At 44.0% G+C, this 25019-nt stretch overlaps 1 protein-coding gene across 1 annotated transcript in view; it reads right to left on the reverse strand.

Moving 5' to 3' along the window:
* LOC139642357 (neogenin-like) overlaps nucleotides 1-23687 on the reverse strand; it is a gene marked incomplete at its 3' end in the record, with an annotated part of 87696 nt that extends 64009 nt beyond the window's left edge. The window contains exon 1 of the mRNA XM_071517164.1: nucleotides 23154-23687. Coding sequence (XP_071373265.1) covers nucleotides 23154-23244 — 91 coding nt within the window. The remainder of the gene's footprint in view (nucleotides 1-23153) is intronic.
* Between the last annotated feature and the right edge of the window lie 1332 nt (nucleotides 23688-25019).

Consider the following 25019-nt stretch of genomic DNA (forward strand, 5'->3'; position numbering starts at 1 on the left):
AATAAAAATGTTTTAAATCAATATTTTGTGTCAAGTGATGAATGTGTTTGGCAAGTACCCGTGTAATAAGCATAATAATGTGCAACATGTATTGTAAAATAAGCCCTAAATCGACACCACGGCACATTAATCTTGAGAACAAAATTATTTTAGTTCACATTTGGAATCTTATATCAACACATTGACTATGTTCAACTACAATGGATGTTCACCAAGAAATGTTTCAATATCGCAGTACTCTTTTATTGCAATTATTAATTGCAGAAACTAAAATAGAGATCTACAATTATACACAATTAATTGTTTAGCCTTTCAAGGCCATGCTGCCTACTACTCATGCCTTCTTTTTGAGTACACTAGTTTAGAACACAGTATAGTATACAGTATAGTGCGCTGTTATCTTGCCTATGCGTACTGTATACTGGGGTGTAAATACTGGGGGACCTAGTGGTGAGAGAGACTGTGCTATTACCAAAAGGTCACAGGTGCGATCTGGCAACAGCCCACATGTCCATCAGTCCTGTCAAAGTCTCCTTGAGCAAGAAACTGAAGACCTATTTCATTGCAAGTCGCATCAAATGCCGAAACAAAAAAGCAAATGTAAAATATACCACAGAGCTTTCTGGTCTAGAATTGCCTGCAGATACAATTTGCCTGTCAGGCGAGAGTAAGCTTGTTGCCTTCATATGTTTGTTATTGTGTCTTATGCAACCAGCGCACTTTTGAAAAACACTGGGCAATTGAGCAGCGTCGCAATCAAACGCCTACCTACGCATGGTTATCTAAGTGGCAAAATTCCTCTTAATCTGTCCAATGTGTCTGTGTGATAAAGGTGTGGTGTCAGTACTGCGTCTGTGGGTTGTGAGCCCAGGCTGAGGGAGCACACACACAGCACGCTTGTCAGGAAGAGCAGCACTGGTCCTTGTTGAATGGCCTGGCATCGCTCTTTGTCTGTGTGCCACTGATTGTTCTGCTGTGTGTGTGTCTGTGTGTGTGTATGTGCATGTGTCAGTATAATTGTCTATGCCCGTCCGCATGCTCAAACATGGGCATCTGTGTGGCATTTGTTTGCACTCATATTTGCACACAGAATGGTTTTTATGTCTGTGTGTATGCATGTTTTGGTGTGCAGGAGGGAAAGGAGCTATCTGCTTGAGGAGAGAGGGGGGAGACGGGTAGCCTGGCCTGCCGGCACTTCAAAGCTTCTGTGGTTGGCTGATTGGCTGGCTGATTGGCTGACTGATTGGCTGGCTGGCTGGCTGGTTGGCTGGCTGGCTGAAAATCCCCTAAGGGCAGGCAGACCTCAGATTTGATTACACACCCAATAATGTGAGCTTCATATTTGCTATGCGAACAGCGCTCATAACTCGATTAGACAAGTGATTATCTTAGCGCAGCCAGATAGACACCAGTCAAAGGTGTGTGTATGACTGAGTGAGTGAGAGGCAGAAAGAGGCAGACAGAGGAGGGGTGGGGGTGGGGGTGGGGGGGGGGGGGCTTAGCATGCTCTCCTTGTCAATTACTCTGTCCTTGAATAACAGAAGACAGACTTACGTGAGAAGGGATGCTTATGCAAATGTTGGACTATTATTTCCTTGCACACAATCCCATTCATCCCGACCATAAATCACTTTCGCACCCATCGCTTTCCCCCCTTTACCCAACATTATAGCTTTTCAAGCCATCTTGTCACCATTTTCCAACCATAACAAAAACCATCACGGCTCCCGTCTCCGATCCTCAGACAAATTTCCTTTCCGCAGCGACATTTGCTTGCGGAGAGCCGGCTCTGTGTCTGTTTTTTTCCCCCTCGGCCCTGATTCCAAGCCAGTGGGATGATCGTTAATTACCAAGGAATGGGCTGCTAATGGTTGTCTGCGCCGCTCTCCAACCCCCGACCCCCACCCCACACTCCGCTGCCTGTCCCGGGTCTCCATGGCGACCTGTAGCTGAGTGGCTGGGGGCCTTGTACTAGGAAGTGGATGAGGCATAATGATTGGAGGGCGGGCCTGACCCCTCTGCTCCCTGTGCCACTTGACTAGGCATAGTGCTTATTAATGGACAGTTTCTCTGGCACCTCACTAAGGCCTTGATTTACTAACAAGTTTACAGGAGGGGTTGGGTGGGGAGAGACAGGCCATACCAGGTTAGAGAAAAGCTGGAGTGTTTTGGGGGGCGCTGGGTAAACTTTGGCCTAGCGTTACATTATTGTACAAAAGACTGTTCCGATACAGCCTGGTGAGTGCCGATTTTGAGCCTCCATGTGTTTAAATGCCCATCAAAGCTCTCGCCATTTCCACTTCACATTTACAGTGAATAAATGTGAAGAGGTTTACAGACAAGGTTGGCTCTGGTCACAAGGATAGTGCAGTGGCTTGAGTTGTTCATTTTGTGGTTTGGTTTTGTCTTTGTTACAGTGTGCGAGCTGGCTGTATCTTTACTTTGGAAAGAGCACATCCGCTGTGAACAAACATCACACAGATTGGTGCAACATGACGTGAACGGCCGACCTGCTGGAGGTTGGCATCTGTCAAACTGAAATGGAACAGTAGACAATGGCAACCTCCTCTTGGTTTTATCCATCATGTACCCGACGCCTGAAGAGGACCTTTTTCCTCTGCTTATCTCATCTCTTAAAACAAATACAAATGAATGTGCTCAGCTGTCTCCCAAAAAAGGAAATGTTGAGTCTGGCCTGTATCCCATGACGACGTAGGGGAGCATATGGCACACAACAAATTCAATATGAATGTAAATGAAGCTCAAATTAAAAATACAACATCTGAAGGGAGAAATAAAGAAAAAAGAAAAATCGTGTGAGGTTCCCCGAGTGGATTTGAGATATGTGTTTAATTTTCAGCCGACTCAACAAATCAAAATGCATCTAAAATATAATCACCCCCCCCCCCCCCTCTTCTGCAAGCCAACTGCAGAGAGAGAGTGTCTGCAGCGAGATAGCGAGCTGAAATTCACCACAGTGATTCTAAGCTGGTTTCAGCTCAGCAAGGCCACTTGATGCAAGGAGATTACAGTCCCTTGTTTCTATGTGCTCTCCTCTGAAAGGGTTTTGTCATCTGTGTGCACATATACAAGGTCAAACATCTCCAGCACACTTCAGTGGCTGGCTGTGCTGAGAGGATATTGCGGTTTTATTTACACTCCGATATCGTAAAGCCTACCTGAGTGTAGGCCTTTCATAAAAGCCCGCCTTTCCCTCTGTGCCAGACATTTTGTGAGTGGCTAGTCGAGACGAAAAGCATCCGAAGCCCTTAGACTACAACTCCGGGCTGGATGAATGATTCCCCCCCTATTCTATTTACGCACCTCCTCAATGTCAAACAGCAGCCACTAGCCTCCCATCTCCCGGCTCAATGGCCTTTTCCCCATATTAATGAGCGTTGGAGGGGATCAATAGGATGACAGGAAGACAGATCGCCTCGGGTGGGGAGAGGAGAAGAGGGGGAGGATGCTCTCCAGAGGCCGGGGAAAACAGATTCCTACAGGCAACGCTCCCAACTTCTAAAGACTGACCCCCCTCCCTCCGCCTAATACAAATACATATCCTACCATCATAGCATCCTGTGTGTGCCTGTAACTCAGTGTGGCATTCTTCACCCTCACATACACATCTATTAATCTGGAGATCTGGTCACCACTGCACTACTGTGGGCCCTCAATTAAGAAAAGGTCACCTATAATTCATTAGCAAATGAGGAGTCATTTGTTCGTAGCATGCTAGCCTTGCAGCGCTCAGTCTGACGCAAAGAGATACAACAATGAGAGGTTTGATCACATGGACAGCGAGTGTGACCTCTGACTGAAGCAAAACCATTAAAGCCACAATAATTGAGTATTCTCTCCTCTACGCAAGTCATCAGGTCAGCGGAAGGGCTATCCTACCATTTCGCAGCATTACTGGATGTGGTATAGTGCTTAAAACCACATTAAGGCACTCTCAAATACAGAAGAGGACATATATGCCGTTAGAGCAGATAAGGATAATCCTACAGAAGCGGACAGGCACTCTCTGACCAGGAGAAGTCCGATGATTTCTCCTCTACGAGTGTTGTAAACCTGTCCTTAATCTGTCAGCTTGGATTCCTACTGGGCTTTCTCTCCCCTCCCCTTCTTCTCATTGATTTTTGTTGTACGCTGGTTTGACCGTGACAATCCGTGACAGCAGGATCCAACCAGGCCCAGTTTCTGGTATTATGAGCCTGATGTGTTTGGCGGTGTCTCTCTTTGAGAGGAAATATGCTACCTGCCACAGAGGCGCTCGATACACACCGTGACTGGCTGACATGAGACACGCTGTCTGCTGTGGAAAACAACCACTGCCTTAGAAAACCATGACTGCTGACTGCTACCATCACATATGTGGACGGTGCTGACAGGACAAGAGTCCAAACATGCCGATAATTCATTTATTCAGTCTCTACCTGCTTGATGCTTTGCAGGGCAAAGGGGGCTGGAGCGTATCCCAGCTGACATTGGGAAGACAGGGAAACACCCTGGACAGGTCGCCATGCCAAGAATATCAAACTGAAGCAGGATTTTGGTTTGGATTTTGGTAGACATGCCTGCTTTTACTTTTTAATTTTTTGTATTAACCCAGAATCCATTGTTTTCATACTTTTTTCCTATGTGCTCTAAACAGAGATAATGAGGCAGTGTCTCCAAACAAGTGGATTTGTGGAAGCCAATGGTGACTCCAGAGGGATTAATGGTCCAGCAGGGAACTATTACAGATCTAGATCCCATTTTCTTACGTTTCATCCATCATGGTGAGAGCATTAATATGGCATTAGCGTTTCTCATACATAAGTGTACTATATTCATTTTGCTATTTATTCTGCTACTATATCCATAGTCAGCCCATACAAGTAAAGTGATTAACAGTGTTTTATGTAAGTGCACTTTTATATTTAATACAAGGAAAAAATATATGTAGAAAATGTTAGGCGCTCAGATGTTCCCCTCATCCTAAAATGGAAACACTGCATACACTTGCTTACTTTTCTTCAATGTTTCTTCTCACTTCCCTCCTTCTTTCGCCCATCAATCTCTTCCACTCCACATATCTGCTTTCCTTTTCTGGCCTCCAGATTGAGCCATCTGCCAAAACAATACTCTGAATCTATAGTCTGTGTCCAAATAAAATATAACTGCAACTGAGGTAGACTGACAGACTATTATGTTGCTGCATTTTAGATAAATGTCTACATTCCCTGATGCAGCTGGAAATATGATAGAGAAGTACTCGTGGTGATATTTAATTTGGCCTGACCAAATTTTAGCTCAGCATTAAATCTTGACCGAGTTGCAACTGTTAACAGGATGAATGATTCAATTGACTGACACGCGCTCACAATTTCAAATGGGCTGACTTTGCAGCAAATACTGATTCGGCCCTGGATGGTGTGTGCTATGAAAATGTTGTGTCTACTGACGTGTGTGCTGCAGTGTGCAGTTATGGAGACCCTCTTCTTGTCTGGATTGCTGAGTTTCAGCTTGTGATGAAATATTATAGAAGTTATGAACCGCATCTTTACACTGTAGTCTGAGCCCAAGGACAATAAAAGGTTAAAGTCCCGCTTGGTGATAAAGCCGTGTTTAGAGATCATTGTCTGATATGCTGATATGATAATCAAAGAGGAAATTGTATTTAAAAAACGGTCCTGTTTCCACTGTGTGTGCAGCCTTGCAAGAGAATAAGATCAGCGGTTTATATACGCTCCATTTTATTCTCAATCTCTCTTAAGAATTCTGTTTTGTCGTTGACGAGGCATCGCAAAACAAGCCCATGTCCTCATCCAAACCCAGATAATAGCAACGGGTGCAAAGCAGGGAACCGAACACATGCTTATATTCAACAGTGTTTCTTCTCAGGCAGGTGGATCTGTCTGTCTGATGGTGACTGTTTGGGAGCTGCAGGCTGTGTGGCCAGCGCAGTGATGATGTATGCACACCTGCCATGGCTCCTGGCTAGCAGTCTCACAGCTGAAATACTGGGGGAAGGGGGAAGGGGGAAGGGGGAAGGCAGGGTGGAGATGGGGAGGGAGGGACAGGGAGAGGGGTAGACGCCTTGAGGGGCCATGCTGGAGGGGGGAGGAGGGGGGTGGTGGGGGGGGAGCAAAAGAGCTAGAGAGCTGTATCCATTATTAATGGTCGCTTGGTGTATGGAGAAAGAGATCTAATGTGGCCGTCAAGGTTGTAGTGCGTGTGTAATCGACAAAGACGGATTCTCTCACCATGCCTCTTAAGTCTCTCCCACTCCCCCACCCTCTCTCTTTCGCACACCATCTTCCTCTCACACACACCCACACACTACACCCTCCTGTAATTTCTCAATAACAAGGAAATTTATGGGCCAAAAATTATCCTCAGACAACAGGTTGCAATGAAAAGCCACAGGAAACGCATGGGGCGCTCATTAGGTGATGCTACGATTAGATGAGACAAAAGTTAAGGTGCATCATATTTGCCTTGGTGTGAATCATTTCAGATCAACTCAAACAGTCCAAATTCACACACAAACACAAAAATTGATATTCTGTCCTTAATGCCAGTTTTCCTTGCGGGGGCAATAAAAACAGTCATTATCAAATACTTTCACACTGAGCACATTCTTCAAGAAACAAGCTGCTAATGAGCACATAAGTGGAAAAAATGTCTACTAAATGTGTTTTGGTGAATATTTCGCAGCGTGAATATGATGTAGACATCTCCGCTGTCCAAGTGCATGTGTGCAAGTGTGAGATTAGTTTTTCCACCGTCCAATTTCTCCTCTTCCGCTATCAAAACACGCCTGCCATGGGATCCGCTTGTCATGGAACCTCAACGCTACGCCTCACCACATGGTAAGAGGAGAAGGCTGCTGGGAACAAAGGGAATCAACAAAAGGAAAATGGTCTTTAATAAAGAACGTGATATACCTTAGGGTACTGGGGAACCCAATGAACCATGACTGTGCAACACCATATGGAAATAAATTAAATGCAAAAGATACTTAAAACAAATGGCTGGGGCTGTAGGTGCGTGGAGAAAGACCCTTTGGCCTCCTAGCAGCTGGGGCGGGCCAAATAACCGTGCCACCATGAAGAATCTAATACAATTACACAAACCGAGGTGTTGGGGGGTTGACAGAGAATGATGAAGCCAACATCAAACACCGTGCTGATAAATGGAAAGCAGGAGGTGGCTGGCCAGAGGAGTTGGAGGAGCAGGGAGGAGGGAGGGGGGGGGGTGTACGGGGAAGGAGGGTGAGGCTGTTATTGATTGTGCTGCCTGTGTTCTCGTTGTGAGCAGGAGGAGAGGGAGGGGGAGGTGTGAAGAATGGAGGGCAGGGTTCGCCCCGCGGGCAGCAGTTAAAGCCATGTGCCCCCTGAGAACACACCAACAAGCCTCCAATGAGCTGCCCATTGGTCACGCTGAATATTTGATCCACACACACACACACACACACACACACACAACCAGTTACCACTACTGAAACCCTCTCCGTCCCACCCCCCCGCCCCCTCACATAAACACACACACCCCCGCACCAACAATGCATCCAGGGCTGATTGAAATTCAAAAAAGGAGCTTTGACGCCACAGGCATAGACAGTGATGGGCAGAGGGGGGTAGCAGTTGTGGCTCACTGGGGCCCTATAAAAAACAGATGCTAAATCACTTAACAACCCCTAAATTAGTTGCCTGCGATTCTGCCGGGACGCGGGGAATCTAACAGTCGGCGGACACAGCGTGAATCTGTAGCGTAGCGCCAAGGCTCTCGGTCTGAGGTGTAACACTCCACTGGAGGCTAAATGGACTACAACAAAGGAAAGATGGCCTCATCAGAGCGCATTTCTTCACCTGACACAGCGAACACAAGTCACTGCAAGGCTGCGTCGATACCATTCCCGGTATCATCAGGGACAAGAAATCTAATATGGAAACTGTATGGCCAAACTGACAGTGGCATTAGTTGACAAAGCTCCACTTTGAAGGACTGCTGCGCCTCTCACCACCAGAGCATCCAAAAATCAATTTATCGGAAATGAGGACGTGAGCCGCTGGTGACGGACGACGCTTCATGTGCATCTCATTTGCTCTGAGAGAGGCTTTGCTCCAGATTTATCGCCTCCCCTGATCTCATTTCCTTTTCATATGCTAGTAAATCCCAGGTAAGGCAGACGTTTGGGATGATACAGGGAGAGTGGCCGGTCCGCTGAGATTGGACTCCTGGAATTAATCTGGGAAAATCCTCAATGCTAACCTGCTTAGTTGTGGCTTAATCTGGGGGTAAACCAAATATCAATTACACTAAGCACAAAATGTGGGCCAGACAACCACTGATCCCTTTTCCCAAGAATGGAACTGGAATGGCACTTTGAAAACTGGTCCGTTTGATTCCTGGCATGTAATTGGCATTCATTAACGCACACCTGAATAAACAAAAAGCTAATGGCTCATCGGGGGAAGTAAACATTGCTGCAACACACAAGCACACCCGTTGCCTTTGTCTAATGTCCAGCAGGATTGGTAGTAGAAAATAACCTCAATCCCAACTACATTACCAATCTTCTCAGAATACAGGTCAACTCAAATACGCTTATGGTGTGCGTTCAAGGACAAAACAACTTTCCTCTGGAGGACTCCAGAGGTGGTAGTTTAAGCAACACCGTCTGACAGTGAGTCACGCCTGCATGCCAGAGAGAAAAATGAGGATGTTGCAGCCAGGTGTGGTTAGAAAATAGTAAACAGGTCGACACTGAGGATTGCCGTCGGCTCCACACAGCACATACCATAACCATGGGTGACATGTTTGTTTCCTCATGTGAGTTCCCAATTCTAGGTTTTCCCAATCGCACTCTGGCCTATGTGCCCTATACATTCTGCATATAAGCAATACAAGCCTGCCTTAAACAGTCATGGATTCAAACTGTGAGCTCCATTTTCACAACAAACTGGGTCACTTAGGACAGAACCAAAAGAGCCCCAAAAATCTAGCATTATGCAATGCAATATTACCTCATTAACTCCTTTTTATGACCAGATTTACCTTTGAGCTATTTTCGACTAACCAAGAGAATACTCTGCTTTTATCACCCAACCCAGTTCGGTCAATTTGGAACACAATGAGCAACCTGCACACTCCTGTGTGAGTACAGTTCATTTCCTGCCTTTATTGTTACAAGTGCTAGGTTCATTCACGGTGGCTAAAATGGAGAGGGGGGGGGGGGGGCAGACACTATTTACTCAGCAGGGAGAGACATGAGGCCCTGGCTTCCTAATGGCTTCCTGTATTTCACACAATTGTTTCCCCTCAGGAAATCTTATCGATACAGATTGCCACCGCATTGACCAAAAAACCCACAACACACGGTTACTGTGCTTTAATTAAGTGTCTTTGAATGGGATTTGAGTACTACTATTTTTCCTTTGTCTAAAAATATTTAGGACTGCTTGAACGGCATGGTGGTTTAGAAGATAGCTGTGAACACAGAGGGATAATGGAACAAAAAACAAATGCCATTTTGCAGGTATATATCATAAGTTCTTCTTTTTATCTTTTTATCAAGTCCAAAAAGCCTTCTCATTTTCAACACTGGTAATTGAATCTTCTCAGCTCCCTGATGTTTCTTACAAGGTGAAGTTAACATGGTCAGGCTCCTACAACATACACGTGAACCATGGGTATGTGTGGGACTAGCCCACAAAATCCACACTCAACCTCTCAGACTAGCATGCGAGGAATGTTCTCCGAGCTCTCCACTATCAGAGATGAGCCAGGAGGGGCTATCCTCGCCTTTCCTTTGAAGTCTGTGTGGGAGAAAGAGAAATGGGAAAGGGGCAGTGGTAGTGAGCTAGAGCCAAGAGGCTAGCTGTTGCGAGGCCAGCCAATTCCTCTCTCATTAGAAATTAATTACCGGCGTAGCCAGCGTGGGGGCCGAGCCGTGGCGTCGCTAGGCATCCCATGCATCGCCCCACGGGGAGCACTTGAACCCCTGACCCCCCCACCACGGTCGTTTGGGGCCAACAGGGGTGCGTGACATGGCCCTGGCCCAGAGACACTGCCCCGCCAGGCTGGGAATGCAGTGGCACTGTGGGGGGATAGGGAGAGGGACAAAGAAGGGGAAGAGGGGCTCCATTGATTCAGGGCTCAGTGGTTTAGAGGGGGTTAGAGAGCTTCATCATTAAGTCTCCTGTCACTCAGCAACAAAAAGCACCCCACGAGCTAGCAGTGGCTAATAAAACCACCACCCTTTATAACTCAGACCGCTTCTGACATCTTCTTTGAGGGGAAATGAAAGTGTGCAATGTGGACTTCATGAGAATATTCACATCTTTCCGCTGAATGAACTGTTGCTTCACGCTGAACATTAGGCCTGGTGAGAAGTGCCAAAACCGACTTGAATTAAGCTGCTTTCACACCTGCTTAATTAGATAATGTTGGGTGAATTTTCATTTAGACTTGCTACACTTCACTACAATCTTGTAAAGCATATGGCATAAACAGACTGCAGGACATATTTTAGGATATTGCTGTGTGTGTCTCTGTGTGTGTGTGTGTGTGTGTGTGTGTGTGTGTCTACTCTTTGAGTGAATTTGTTCAGCAGGTGTCCTGAAAGCTTGAATGACATGCTTATGCACTCAGGACTAATTTAGACCACTCCAGGTAAATGAAGTATGAAAGCAGAAATGGCATTTTGTTTTCTCTCAGAATAAAATTCAAGCGGTTGGATTGTTGGAGAGAAAAGCCAAGAAGCACTCTCTGTTATTCACTATGGAAACATACACATTTAACTCCTCAATAATGACCATAACATATGGCTCCAATCCTTGCTGCACATCTATGACAGAAAAATAACTAAACCTGGCTTGATGAAAAGCTGATGTTTGACCAATAGAATTTAGCATTTCGTTTAGGGAAAGCAGTAATATATTAATACAGCTGGATTTGCCTGAGGACCCATCATTGAGGAAATTACTAAATGTGTGTTTATGTCATCAGCTATGGTTTTACTTGTCATATCAGTGTAATGTTTTTAGATTTGATCATAAAGACCAAATTTTATGAGATCATACTGCTGTGCATCCACACTTGACCTGAATATGTCATGCACCTCCCATGGCTGGACTTATTTTAGTCTAAATCCACATTGCATTTCCTGTCTTACTCTCTCTCTGTCTTTATATTGCCCATTTGGCTGGATTGCACACTGACTAAGGATATTTATCATAACAATGCGAGCCTGACTATTTTAAAATCTGGCTCTGAAGATCCAATAGCATGTGAGAAAAATCCAATTGTTGTGCATCCAGACCTGTCACATGCCTCATCCTAGCATGATTGAATGGGGAAAAAAAGTAATTGAACCGACAAGTGTAACTGTAGTCATTAATGTTCATCCCCTGCTTTCTTGACGGGACACCTCGTTAAGAGTGGCTTGGCAGCAGCTGGCCTCCTATCCCGCCCCATTACAGCCCCACCATGCCCAAACCTCTGCCATCAGCCCTCCCACCCCACCCCCCACTCCAAACATATCCCTCATGTCTCATATGACATCTGTGTCTCGGGGTCCTGTGCTGGAATGCCGCTCGCCTGCCATTCTTCTGCAGGTGCTCCCTGCTGGCCGCCGTCCATTTTGCGGCCGTTGTTAGCGCTGCGGCTGAGCGACCTGTCAGGCTGACATGGGGGGGAAGGAGCGAGGGGAGTCAAGGTTCAAGGGACAACGCTTAAGGAATCAGGGGGAGTTGATGCAGCTGCTTTCCATCGCCGCCCGTCACGTACGCTTCAGGCAGGAGGAAGCGCCGCACCTAGACGAGCTTGCGGCCCCGCCTCCGCCCGCTTATCCTCTTCGCCGGGCTCTTCCTCCTCTTCTTTCTCCAGATCAGACAGAGGAAGGTCATGTCTGTATTTAGACACAGCTCAGGAGACTGTGTCGTCCCAGATGCTGCTCTCAGGTTCTTTATGGCTTCATCCAACTGAGGGCGTGAAGCCCAGCTGTACTGTGACATGGCAGCAAGTAGGCAGGGTGGGGGTTATTTTGACATGGGGCCAAAGAAAAGGAGCAAGATTATTCTCAGCCTGTTACAGTCCCACTTGCAGTCACCTCAAGAACAAGGTCATAAAATGCGCATAGAAATGAGAGAAAGACTGAGATATAGCACATCTTTATCTGGATGTGAAATTTGTGCAATTTGGTTCTGTGTTGTGCAAGTCTAAGTCAGTAATCTAACTTGCTTCCCATAATCTTAACTTGTTTATCACAACCATGCCTTGTCTTTTATCATACTCAATAAAACAGAGATTAGCTGAGATAAGCATCTTCACGAAAGGTCAAGGACTAGAATCCACATCAGGAGGTCATAACTGAGAAAAGGGAAGTGCTGTCTCTATATTCCCATAGGCACCAGTGGCCAGGTGCACAGCCACATGGGAAGTGTAGTCCTCCCATGTCAAATCAGAGCCACCTCAAAGAGAAGTCAATTTGAAACAGCTCTTTGTCATTTTAAAAGCCCTCGGAGGCGAGTCTTACGGTACCGAAAGCATGAGCAGCCCATGAAGAGCCATCTCCTTAATCCAAAAGAAGCTACTGTTTTCTATTATGGCAATACAAAGAGAGGGCCTCAGTTAAGGCTTGACATTTTCATCAGCAACAAAATTTATCCACAAAACACAGTGAAGTGTTCATTATGAGGCTGCACTGTAAAACACATTTCAAGCACAATTAGCACTTTATGTGACCAAGCTCATGCTTACTTTGTACTAAAGCTGCACAACATTTCTACAGAGGAGAAAAGCAATCGTCTTTGACGCGGGTGCTGCTGAGGGACGCATTTATTCAACAGTGAAGGGCCAAGAAAGCAGAGAGTCAAAAGAGACAGCCGATTCCATTACATCATGGCAGTGTATTAAAAAGGCTTAGAGCAGTAATTTCACCATTTCAGCTGCCTCTCTTGACCTCTGTTAGCTTTAGATGAGCTCAGAGTTGAGGAGAAACTGGCTCCAATAACATGGTGAGAAGTCACTGCAGCCAGTGGAGCCTCATGCCAAAGGGGAGCTCCCACAGGCACAAAGGAGCCTCTATCTCATGCTGCACTTTTCAAAGAATCATTTCAGTTCGCATTTAGCAGCAGAAACACTGGTTAATATCAGGAGAAAGTTTTGCAGGGGTCACCATAGCAGCAGGTGAAACCAAAATAAAACCTGGGAGGTACATTGGAAGCTTCCACTTTAAAAAAGAAAAAAGAACCAAGGCACCAGCTGATATACGTATATTCTGCAATTGTGTTGTCCATGTTAGTAAATTTACTAGTATAATAACAGCCCCCACAGTTCTTAACTCTAAAATTTAAATTGTTTAAACTTCATGTCTCACACTCATGGATCCAGCACTGGCACATTGTGTCCTTTGCTAAAAACATGCTGGTAGAGTGTCATGGAAAAGTACTGTGTAGGATGAAAAAATGACACCTTCATCTTTTCTTGCTAAAGTTTAAATACGCTACGCCTACCATGCTTAAAAGTGAAGTGGTTTAAATGGATTTCTACTACAAAAACCAGACAAACCAGTTCTTGACTTGTAAAACAGTCCCAAAAAAACTTCTGGAGAAAATAACTGCAACTTCAAAGGGAATTGTTCTGGGACTGCTCACCAAATTTGCAGCGACTCATTAACTATTGAAAAGACACCATAATTAGAACTCTTGTTTGGAGGAATTAGCACTGGTATTGAATTGGGGCATGTGTGCCATCTAAGAAAGTAAAGAGTTTGACTTTATCACGATGTAAATAAAAAAATCTTAGCATGGTCTGCCTGTGCACACGTCAATATTTTCCAATGCAAGAACATCGGGTTTTCATTTTTGTGAGTCTTATAAAACCTTTTCCTATGCGTACTTTTAGAAATCAAAGCTCTTTGACGTACCCAAACCACACAACTAACAACCTCTTTGTCATTCACAGCTGCGTGCAAATCTATAATTTTGTCTCTGACTAAAATAAGACCTTTACTATAAAAGAAATGTGCTATAATAATATAAACAGTGGCAATCAAAGTTTGCCTTCCCTCTTTTTTGCTGGCAACATATGTGCTCAGCAGTCAATACTGGCTCACTGACACCAAGGTTGCAACCTGCTCTCAAAAACACACTGATGTCTAAATCAAAATAGGCCAAATTTCTCACCGCCCTCTCACTGAAACTAGGTAAACACTTTTTTTGTTTTGGAGAGCGCGTTAAAGCCGGGAAACTCTGAACCTTGCTGATAAAACAGCTGTTCATCCCCAGATGGGTGGCACACGCCTATACAAATACCCACACAAACATACACATACACATCCCACCGTGTCCAAAGCTGCCAAAAGCCACAGGCTGGGCACAAGATGATGGTAGCCAGCTTGTTTGAGCAGCGCTCACAATCCTCTCTCTGTGACTGACTGCCCCCACACCCTTCCAGCAGATGAAGAGCTCCTTTGACTGAATGAAGGGTGAGGGTGTCTGTGTACATGGGCGATTGATACTGTATGAGTGTGTATGCAGGATTGTTCTCTCTCTCTCTCTCTCTCTCTCACACACACAGACTGGCAAACCTAGCACCAGACCTATGACCAATGTTCCCAGTGCTGCTGAACCATTAATTGAAAAAAAAACTTCCAAATAGCAGAGGCTACACTTTATTGCTTAAGAGAGAGAGGTGTCCAAAATGGATTTCTGAACAAGGTGTTTTAGTGCTGCAGGTAATCTTTGGTCCATGAATCAAGTACAATATTTGTGAAAACCTTTCATCATACTCAAACTCAGTAAAGCCTGCACACTTCTATTTTTTTTTCTTCCACAAAATCACTTTTCTTTAAACAATTTTCGAAAAATCTTTATCTAAAAAAAATGTATGACAAGAAAAGCTTGTGATGATACGAATTGCAGTTTAAATCGCAATTGCAATATAGATGTTTTTGTCAGAATCTCCCAGCCCTAGTACCCAGAGTGAGGATGAGGACGAGCAAGGTTACTGAAAACAATACATGTTAATTTGGTCTATGAATTAGGTCAGCACCAGTCTGCCCTTGCGTTGTTCAGACACAGAAGGTCAAAAGAATTCAAACTGGGTTAACAAGGTTCAAACTGCAGCAGCCAAACTGGACAATGACCACACACAAAAAATAACATTACATTGGGAAAGCAAGATTGATTTTTCTCTGGTTTTCCACCTTTACAATTTCGCTTTGTGAACTACAACCCATTGAGGAGGCTTTTAAAATCCAGGCCAATTCTTCACACCCTGGACGTCCTCCAAAAAGACGGTGGAGGATAAATTCATGTCTGAGAGCTGCGGGGCAGTGAGCTCCAGAAGGTAGAGTGGAATCAAATTAAGGTTATTAATCAGTCTTTCAAGAAGAATATTAGTCTCTCTTAATTTACCATGAGAGCCCCGCTGCCAAAGAATGAGATTTGCCACCTCAAAATTACATTAAATATAAATTATGTTAATTATACTAAAAGTTCTCAAGAGTAACAAGTGATTAGGCATGGAGTTGCCCAGATCGAAAGGAATTGCTCTCTCTGCTCTTCTCTTTCACCGCAAAAGAGAAAAATCAAAGATTCAGAGTTCGCTCCAAGTTACTTCTGTTTGTTGTCCTTCAGGTTTATAAAACTGTCAGCTATGAAAGGCACTCAGAAGACAATGCCTCTGAGGGTAAAAGCTCTCTTTCAGTGTTGACGAATACAGATCTCACAGAAGATCCCACAGCACATTTCACACCTTCAACAGAACATATACCTGCTTTGGAACACCAAGACCAAGCTTTCCCCGGAGCAGGCGGACAAGAAATAACAACAACAAAAATGCTCCAACAATTCCGCCTTTCCATTTACTTGTTGAGCAGGGCTGTAAAAAGGGTTCAGTGTAAAACAGAGCCTAGCACTCATTAGGCCAAGCTCATCTGACAAGCACAGCTTGCATGTGTCATAATCCTCTGCAGCTGCCACCATTGGCAGGAGACTCCGTGACAGGAGCTCGGCACAACCAGAAAAGTTTGAGGAAAATTTCGGGGAAAAGTCCTCACTGTCCTGCTGAGCTTGCATAAAGATTCCTTTGGAAGGGACACAAAGCCCATTCCTTATGAGGTTTTGCTGGAATGCCAGGCAAGGGGAAAATGCTTCTTTGCTAACTGTATACTACTCAACTCATATCTAACATCAATGCACACAACTGCCATTTGCTGCTGTCACACTGCAGTTCTAACAGACATGCACTGATTATAAAATGAAACACAGAAGCTTGGCTCCCCTAGTTTCTCTGTAGGCAATGAAATGCATGACACTGCCATGAAAGAACATACCCAACTGTGGCTGCAGTCTAGCAGAACAGCTATATCACAGAACATGTCATGCTGCAAGACTAATAGTTTGCTATTCCTATGACTCTCCCTTAAGGGTTAATATGGCCATTATGTGTACTGATCTGAAAGAAGCTTCAGTAAACCATGGAGGTCGTAGTATATTAGAGTGCACCAATTATGCCTTTTTGTTTGACACCTAGTCAAAGCCTAAACTTGCAATATCCCACATGCCTCTAATCAAACAACCCAAAGAAAGAATAACAACACGTCAACGAATGCATGCAGTAGCCTTTTGCAGCAATGTTCAGTCAAAAGCTAATGCACACTAATAGGGTCAGGAAAGATTTTATCAGTCAATTCTTAACGATTCCTTCTTAGCAAACCGATTCCTTAACGATTCCCTTCCTCTCTTATCTAAATTATTATAGACTATTTCTGGCACTCCAAAAACACAAAGTCTGCAACTGAATTAATAGAAATTCTGCTACGAATCCCAAATTAGACAGAATAAAAAATGCATTATTAAAACTGTTTTAACCATACTGTTTTATTATTGTGTTAATCACAATACCCTTGACTCCAAAACTATACACACACATCACACAACTGTACACTATGTGTGTGAGTGACTACAAGGTTGTGATGGGATATAATGAAGCCTGTGTGCTCGCTTCAGTTCTCCAGGCGCGGAGAGAAGTTGCCTTACAGCTGAAGTGCGTAGCAACATAATGACAACGAGGACAAACTAGACTCTTATCGCCGTGTAGCCACACTTATGGTCTCTTCTTTCTTGCATTGCCACGCTCGCTCTGCGCTTCAGCTACAAGGAAACTGAACTGAACAGACTCTGCTCCCCCAGAGGTCACTGCACCTCAGATTCACTCACACACACAGCAGAACAGGGAAGAACTGGGGAGCAAAACAAGTTGATAGTGAATTAAAAATGGTGTTTTCTGTTCTATGTTAAAAAGTGCAGGAAAAGAACTTGGAATCGATAAGGCAAACATGTTTCCATCTGGTCAGTGCTGGAAACAGTGGAACCAGTTCCTCAATGAAACCGGGTCTCACTTTGCAACCCTACATTGCCTTAAGTCGGCACTAAAGTAGAAATGGAATCAAAATTTGGCATGCTCGCACTGGAAAAATGTCTGGTTTGTGACCAAAACGAAGCGTCACACTGGCTTCAATTACCGCAGCCTGCATGGGATCACCAGCATTTGGTGAAGTTTTCACACAGCTTCGTTCGGTGCCACCCAAAACACCATCGCCTGCAATTGGTCAACAATGTCACATGATTGGCTGTGTCCTTTGGGCCGTGCGTTTCCGGAATATTTCCTTTGTTTCCATCGCGTTCCTCTTTTCTCTGCTCATTTCCAAGAAGAATCAGTTTGAGGCTAGACTTGCTTACGTTGTGAGAAGATATTTGCACTTATATGACCGCGCAAGCAGGGACTATAAAGACGTGGAGTGTCATTAAACGAACAGACCTCCAGTCGCAGTGAGTATACAGACATTTGCTTGCAGTGTCGTATTCGACAGCAGCAAGTCTAGTTTCATTTCTACTATGCTGCCACCTTTTCCAAGGTACCGTAACAATAGCATGCCAAAAGACAGAGGCACCACACAGGCCAGAAAGGAGCGCTTTAGGGTCTGTTCACACTATTCCACCTTTTTCAAACTCCCTGAGCACTTTATTTTTTTACCTTTAAGGCAATGGGGAGCAGCAACAAGGACAGAAAGCGGCCAATATGGAAACGTGCTGCGCCTGATGTCTTCTTAGGCACAGCAGGAACACCTCTAAAGCTGAGAAAAGTTCAGCTTTTTAGAGGAGGGCACATGATGTGGAGCGCTTTTTTTCACAACGAAGAAGAAGCAGGCTTTCACGAAACATAGACAGTTGACAGTTTCAGAAGTTTAGTTTAGTTTAATGAAAATAGAGAAAGTATCGATGGAAAAGCTTGTTACTGTGATCATAGAGTCAGTATGGAGCACATTAGCTGTGTTTTGGAGTTTCAGCTAAGTGTCTGAGAGTTGTACCTTAGTATTGTTTGCTGATAATGGCAACTGGTCATTATGGAAACAAAGTGCACGCTGTGTGACCCGCTTTTTTAAATTATCAGCATAAAATGCCATTGAGGCAGCGCTTTCTCTGCAAAAAACAGCGGAATAAAGTGAGCGTACCCTTTTGCAGCTAAAACTGCAGCTCTTGTCAGATTAAGCAGGGCACCGTGTTTTCTGTTTTACAGAAATCAGAAGGAAATGTGGTTTAAAAACAGAATTGAGACACAACAGCAGAAAATCCACAGAATATGAATTTTTTAGAACATTCTTGTAGAAACAAACAGATTAGATGGTTCTGATATATGAAATGTTTTGGCCTAGATTTAGATTCCATATGGCTGCAAAGATACCTGTTACAGATCATACATATTGAAAGGTTATATATGCCTTTTGCCTGCTGTAGAAATATATATATTCTTAAGAAAACAAAACTGGGATTCCAGGTGTTTTTGAGCATACAAATACATATTTAAATACATAAATACTTATATCAGAAAAAACAGAACTGCAAAATCCCAAAACATAGGGAAAAAATGTTAACTATGTCAAATTTAAGTGGATTCCATATACAGCCTGAAGAAAATCTTTTAAGGCCTTTGGATGCAAACCAAAATCAGAGAAGCAGCAGAGATTGGTATGCAGTCTACAGTAGAGAGACAGAAAAAACAGACTTCCACCATGTTTCTCTGATCTCAGATAGAGGCAATTTCATCTTAGCAGGGGGGCAGGAGAAGCCATGGACTTGTCAATGATCTGGTCTGGGTTTTAGAGCATGACGCGAACTTGGCTCGTCTCCACTCACAACACAACACCCCCCCCCCTCCTCCACCATCATCATCTCCCACTTGGAGAGCGAGCAACCAGCAAGCCCTCCCAGTCCATCACTTAACAAAAGAGATGAGTAATCTCCGTGGATGGGTTGCACAGGGGACATTCAAGAAAAACGATGCCAGTTCAGAGCACAGCGAGGTTTGAACAGTATCCAGGTTCTCTTGTGAGATCGGAGTCAATGAGGATAATTTCTGGATTAAAATCTTAGAGGAGTGTGGAAGGAGAATTCATGTAGCGTCAATCTGGTGTACAGGCATTCAACCTCCAGACTAACAGCTGATGCGTGAAAGTTTGATGCGGTGGGCAAAGGGATCAAACCAAGCACGTTTCAAGACTTGCATTATTTCCAAGGTGGAGATGATGGAGGTCTTGCTATAGCTTGACACCACTATGTTTTGCAGTGCAACCTTCACTGTAGAGTAGTTTTTAGGGCAGTCCTAAGGCAGTCCTGTTTTTAAAAGAGAACAATGAACACTGACAGAGACATAAGAATATAGCAGAAGTTTCCCAATACAATTTAAGTATCATGTTCAAATTCATGAAAACTCACTGAATTCATAACTACCCCGTGTTTTCATTTCTGAAATAAATGATAATGAGTTAATGGTGCAATTAATTACAAAATTTGCCGTCAGAATCAAATCACTGATTGGGGAGGTACTGTAGTTCTTGATTTCACTCAATCACAACCCAGTTCATTCAATAAAGATTCAATCGAACCAGATAATTAGGCATCTCATATAAAGAACAAACTGGAGCACCTTTTTATAGAAAAAAAAGGCAAACAGTCCTTTTGGTTTGCCACAACAGACAGTGGTGATTACACTGACCTCCAACCACCAAAAAGATGCAACAGCAGATGTGATGCCATTTATTTGGAGGATATTGATCTGCCTTGCCTCCTGCCAATTACAAGTAATAAACTGCCGTGGCAGTTATTGTAAATGATGTCAATAATTGCTGCCATTTAATCAGCTCCAAAACATACAACACATACAGAGTGATTCCATTTGCCAGCTAAAAATGGCAAAACAGCGGCAAAGCGAAAACAAACAGATGTTTTCGGCTTTGGTCTCAAACTGCTGACCTTTCCATTACCTCTCACACTGAGGACGAGACACTGAGCGGCTACAGACTGAGCCTCAAGATTCCCAGCCATACTACATCAGCAGCAACTCCTAATGGGGGCCGTTTCATTAGTGAAGCAGATGAATCAAACACTTGGCCAAGTGTGCAATTATCCGTCTCTCAGTGGAGGGAGGTCATTAGGACTTTATGAGCGATTGGAGCCCATAAATAAATGATCAGTAAACAGCACACTATATGGCAGAGACAGCAGGTGAGTCTGCATGATGCCCATGCCAACTTGTCATGAGACAATGTGCACATGTGGCAAAGATTCATCCATTCGTTTCAAGCTGAAGTTGAACTGGGAAAATTAATTGAACATGCAACACTTAGAAGGCTTTCCGGTGCAACTTTTTATACTTTTTACTATTACTTGCATAATGATTACACAGTGAAATCAGCACAATGCATTAATTATTGTACTGTGCAAATGATGGTAAATAAAATCCAACTTAAAAACTTTCTTGTTACTGTCCCCACATACCGGGATGTAGGACCACCATGGCTCCCCAAACAACAACACAAAGACGGTAAATCACGTTCTTAGCAGTAGAGTCCACAGAAAAGACCTTAAATGCGCCAAAGAAAACGCTGGTTGTTTTTAAAAGCCTGTGCAGTGTTGCAGCCGAGGTGGTCTGTGAGGATAAAGCCCTGGAGAGTGGCCTGTGGGAGCAGAGAGGGTTGCCAAATGTTTACACGTTTCAGCGAGTTATTTGCATTGTCCGCGGGGAGACAATCAGCACACAATTCCCCCCCCAGCAGGATTAGAGAGATAAGATAGAGCCTAAATGGATTTTACACTCCTCTGACAGGGAGTTGTTTACAAAGCCAAACTTTTAGTGCAATTTCAAAGAGTTTCACAAACTTTTAGGGAGCTGCGACGGGAGGAAACTGCAAGAAGAGAAGCACTATGGTTAAGAGTTTGACTCCTAAATGCAGCTGAACTTTTTCAGGTTATTTCAAAGTAAAACAAAAAAGTAAACCTATCCATTATGCCCGTCCCCAGATGGAGATGGAAACCAAATGAGGAAAAAGGAGACAGACTGAAACTCTTTGAGCTTTGGGCTTCGACTCTGCCAACTTTGATAAAGACACGTTCTGGCCGCAGTCCTGCTTTGCAAAGGGCTCAGGGCCTCAAAGAAATGTGTTTTGAATAAACAGATATTTTCAGTGAGGGGGACCCCACAATTAGTAATTTGAGACTCTCTCCGCGTGTGGGTCCCAGTCCAATTCTCTGGAATCAATCAGAGCTCCCAGAGGAACTCCCCGGTCCCCTTAATCTCCTGGTTTTATTACTTTCCAGACAGTCGGCCCGTTTCACCCTACCCCCATCTCTCTCTTTTGTACTGATCTCCAGCAAAGCCAAGGAGGGGCTTTTTTCTCTCTCTCTCTCCTCTCCCTCTCTCCTCTCCCCTTCCACCACTGCAGAGCGCTTTTCATGCAGGAGAGGGTCTTTCATCAGCCTCCACACGCAAGAGAGCCCAACAGCTAGCTGAGGCCCGTCAGTCCAAAGCCTGTCTTCTCCTCACATTCATTCTTTTAACCAGCATAAAAAAACCCAACATACTTTCAAAGGCACATGAGCTGCCTTTCTTGACATACACTGTTACTATTTTGCATATCATGGGAACAATGGGAGAGAAAACTGGGCCAGGTTGCAGTACAGTCAGTTAAACCATTCTTCTTCAGACTACGTGTTGCAGTGTTTGATAAAGAGTCTAACAGCTTGCATGATAAAGATATGACTCTGTCACGATCAGGTATGCGATAAGAGCACACTGTGCACTCCAGTGAGTGCTGGGCAGGCAATTTTGTTTTTCCAAGGCTCTCCAATTTATCTCAGTCACTCAAACCTTTGAGTGCTTTCAACAGATTGCGGTGGGTTATGCTGAAACATGGGCCCCGAGTCAACACCTCTACTGTCTTTAAAAAAAAAAAAAACACAAAGAAGAAGAAAAAGAGTGAAATCTCTCACAAGAGCACCACCAGTTGGCATGGGGTTTCATGAGACTGATATTGAATTGCAGACTGCAGTGCAGCGCTCTCAGTTCAAAACAATTAACAGAAGCCAAATGAATTGGGTTCTGTTTATCCATCAGCTAAACATGTATTGACGCCCAGGTAATGAGATGTCTGCTGGACTGATGATGCTAGCTTATTACCTGACAGTAAGCCCTAATGACTCTTCTCATAGTGTGTTTTTTTTCTTTCTTCCTAGATCCAAGTTCCTGCCATCCTTTGCAATTCAATGACCACAGTGGTAGTCCAACAGAGATAGATGGATGATTTCAATCCAACGAATACCTTTTCATTTAGCCCTCCAAATCATATTCCACGCAATCCAAAGAAATGCTGGTGAAGCAATGTATGAAAGGTACGTCCATAAATCATTTGAAAGACAAACAGAAAAGCCTATCAACAGTTCAGATGGAGCAGCCCTAATGCAGACAAAAGGACTCAATGGAGAAGCGTGTTGCTTTACTGCTGGAAACAGGGCTGGTCTGTGCGTAAATAGTGTGCCTATTATGTAAAAGTAGCCTACTTTTAAACTTAGAAAAATGGTGAAAGAGTGGCTGACCTCGGTGGAAATACAGCACAATTAGCTGCTTAGCTGTATGTGTGTGTGTGTGTGCCTGCAAACTGAGTCCATGTCTGTTTTTTCAGAGCCAACAGCTTGCATTCCGGGCTTTTTCCAACTCGTGATACAATGTAAGTTTCAAGCGAGGCGAAAAGAGAAAACATGTAGCAGAATAACTAACTGGCAGCGTGTTAAAAAGAAAAGAAAAAAAAAGACATTTACCTTTGTCGACATGCTTTGCCACGGTGGTCGCCGTGTAGAGAAAGGTGAGACAGAGGAGAGAGAGGAGCGACAGAGCTCCCCGCTCGGCCATCACTTTTCACAAATAAATCTTTGCAGGCTTCAGGAACCCAGGAGAAGCACACCACCACCAAAAAAAAAAAAAAAAAAAAAAAAAAAAAAACAGAAATCCTTAAGATCCCCGGGCCACCTCCTGCAAAATACACTCCCGAGAAAGACACAAAGAAAAAAAAAAGTTCAAAGTCTCACCCTACGAAATGTACAGAAACATCCGGAACCAGCTACTTTTAAAACTGGCCGGATGAAACATGTAGCAGGAGCGAGAGAGAGAGAGAGAGAGCCGCAGGTTAGAGAGACTGTTTTCTCAACTTGGTCGAGGCAGGGGTCGGAGGAAAAAAAACACTGAAATCAATCCATTGGCACGGAAGCGCAGCGCAAGAAAAAGAAAAATACACGGACGACTGCGCCACAATGCGCCGATTTTCTATTCCGATGTGTGTCAAAGCCCGTAAAAGACGAGAGTGAGCTCAGTTGGAAAAGATATGGAGACCCGACCAGAAGGAGAAATCTCCGCCGCGGCCAGCTCACTGCTCACGGACGGGACGTAACAGCAGCGTGTTGAAGGGCTGGATCTGTACCGGCTCCCCGGAAAACAGGGTGTGGAGTCACACGGAAGTTTGGATCGTGTGTGTGTGTGTGTGTGTGTGTGTGTGTGTGAGGGAGAGAGAGAGAGAGAGAGAAATAGAGAGAGAGGGAGCGAGAGAGCAGGCGAAACCTAAAATATGGTACGGGACTTCAGTGGAGAGCGTTCACAGCAGGCTGATTAGCAGTAATAGGGGAGAACGGGGTAAAAAAAAAAAATGAGCAGCTTCTTCTGCGTTTTGTGCCACTTTGGTGAAATTAAGGTGTATTTCTTTCAAACAGTAATTCCTATGTATACTTTAAGGTTGCTGGGAAGTCATGGAAATTAAAACATTTTCTGTAGCTGGTACATTTTTCGATGTACGACCCATTAAAAAGTCTTGTGGCACAACTTCACCCCAGGACAGGACCAAGAGAATACAATGTTTAACAACCTAAAGTGTCATTTATAGTTATAGCCATTTACTTCTGTCTATGTCTAATTTACATTTCCCCCAATCATTTTGCAATGCATTCTATATGTAATTCATTTTTTTTATCGTTTTCAAAATACAAACTTTATGGTGTCAAACCTAGCTCGAAATTAACTGCTATCCTGGTTAACAGACGCCCCAAATTAGAAGACATGGATGTGATAATAAAGTTTGTGAGCTGACATGTTTTAGAGGCAGAGATTTCCATTTCTTCCTGTGAGTCAGGTGATTGACAGGAAGGAGAGCGTAATGTAATGCGCATGTTGATATGGAAACAGTCAGCTTGGGCACGATGAAACAAAATAAAGCATAAAATAATAATAGATAAAGCAGAAACCTAGACTAAACCAAATGAAGGTTTCATGTATACTCTGATGGATTATCTTGCTCAGGCAATTTTCAAGTCTTTGAAAGTTGTTTTTTGTACTTGACAAAAATGAATAGCAGCAAATGGCTTCTTCTGAAAGGAGGAAAACGACTGTGTGCAGACACCAATAATGTTAAGGAGAGGAGCAACCTAGGCTATTGGTACAAACTTTTAAAAAACACCAGTATAATCCTTCAAAAACTTTGTTTGTCTTTTTCAGTCCTTTCACTGGGGACTCACCAGCATGCAGAGGCAGACAATCTGTCTCTCCTGTCTCTGTCTCGTCTGAGGCTCAACACAATTTTGTGGGGTGTGTGTGTGTGTGTGTGTTTCATAACCTGTTCATGGTACTTCACTTTTGTCGAT

This window comes from Centroberyx affinis, unplaced genomic scaffold (genome assembly GCF_046629955.1).
Source record: "Centroberyx affinis isolate AG114_WGS23_722 - 3 ecotype Tasmania unplaced genomic scaffold, CSIRO-AGI_Caff_v1 ptg000043l_1, whole genome shotgun sequence".
In the NCBI taxonomy this organism is placed as follows: Eukaryota; Metazoa; Chordata; class Actinopteri; order Beryciformes; family Berycidae; genus Centroberyx; species Centroberyx affinis.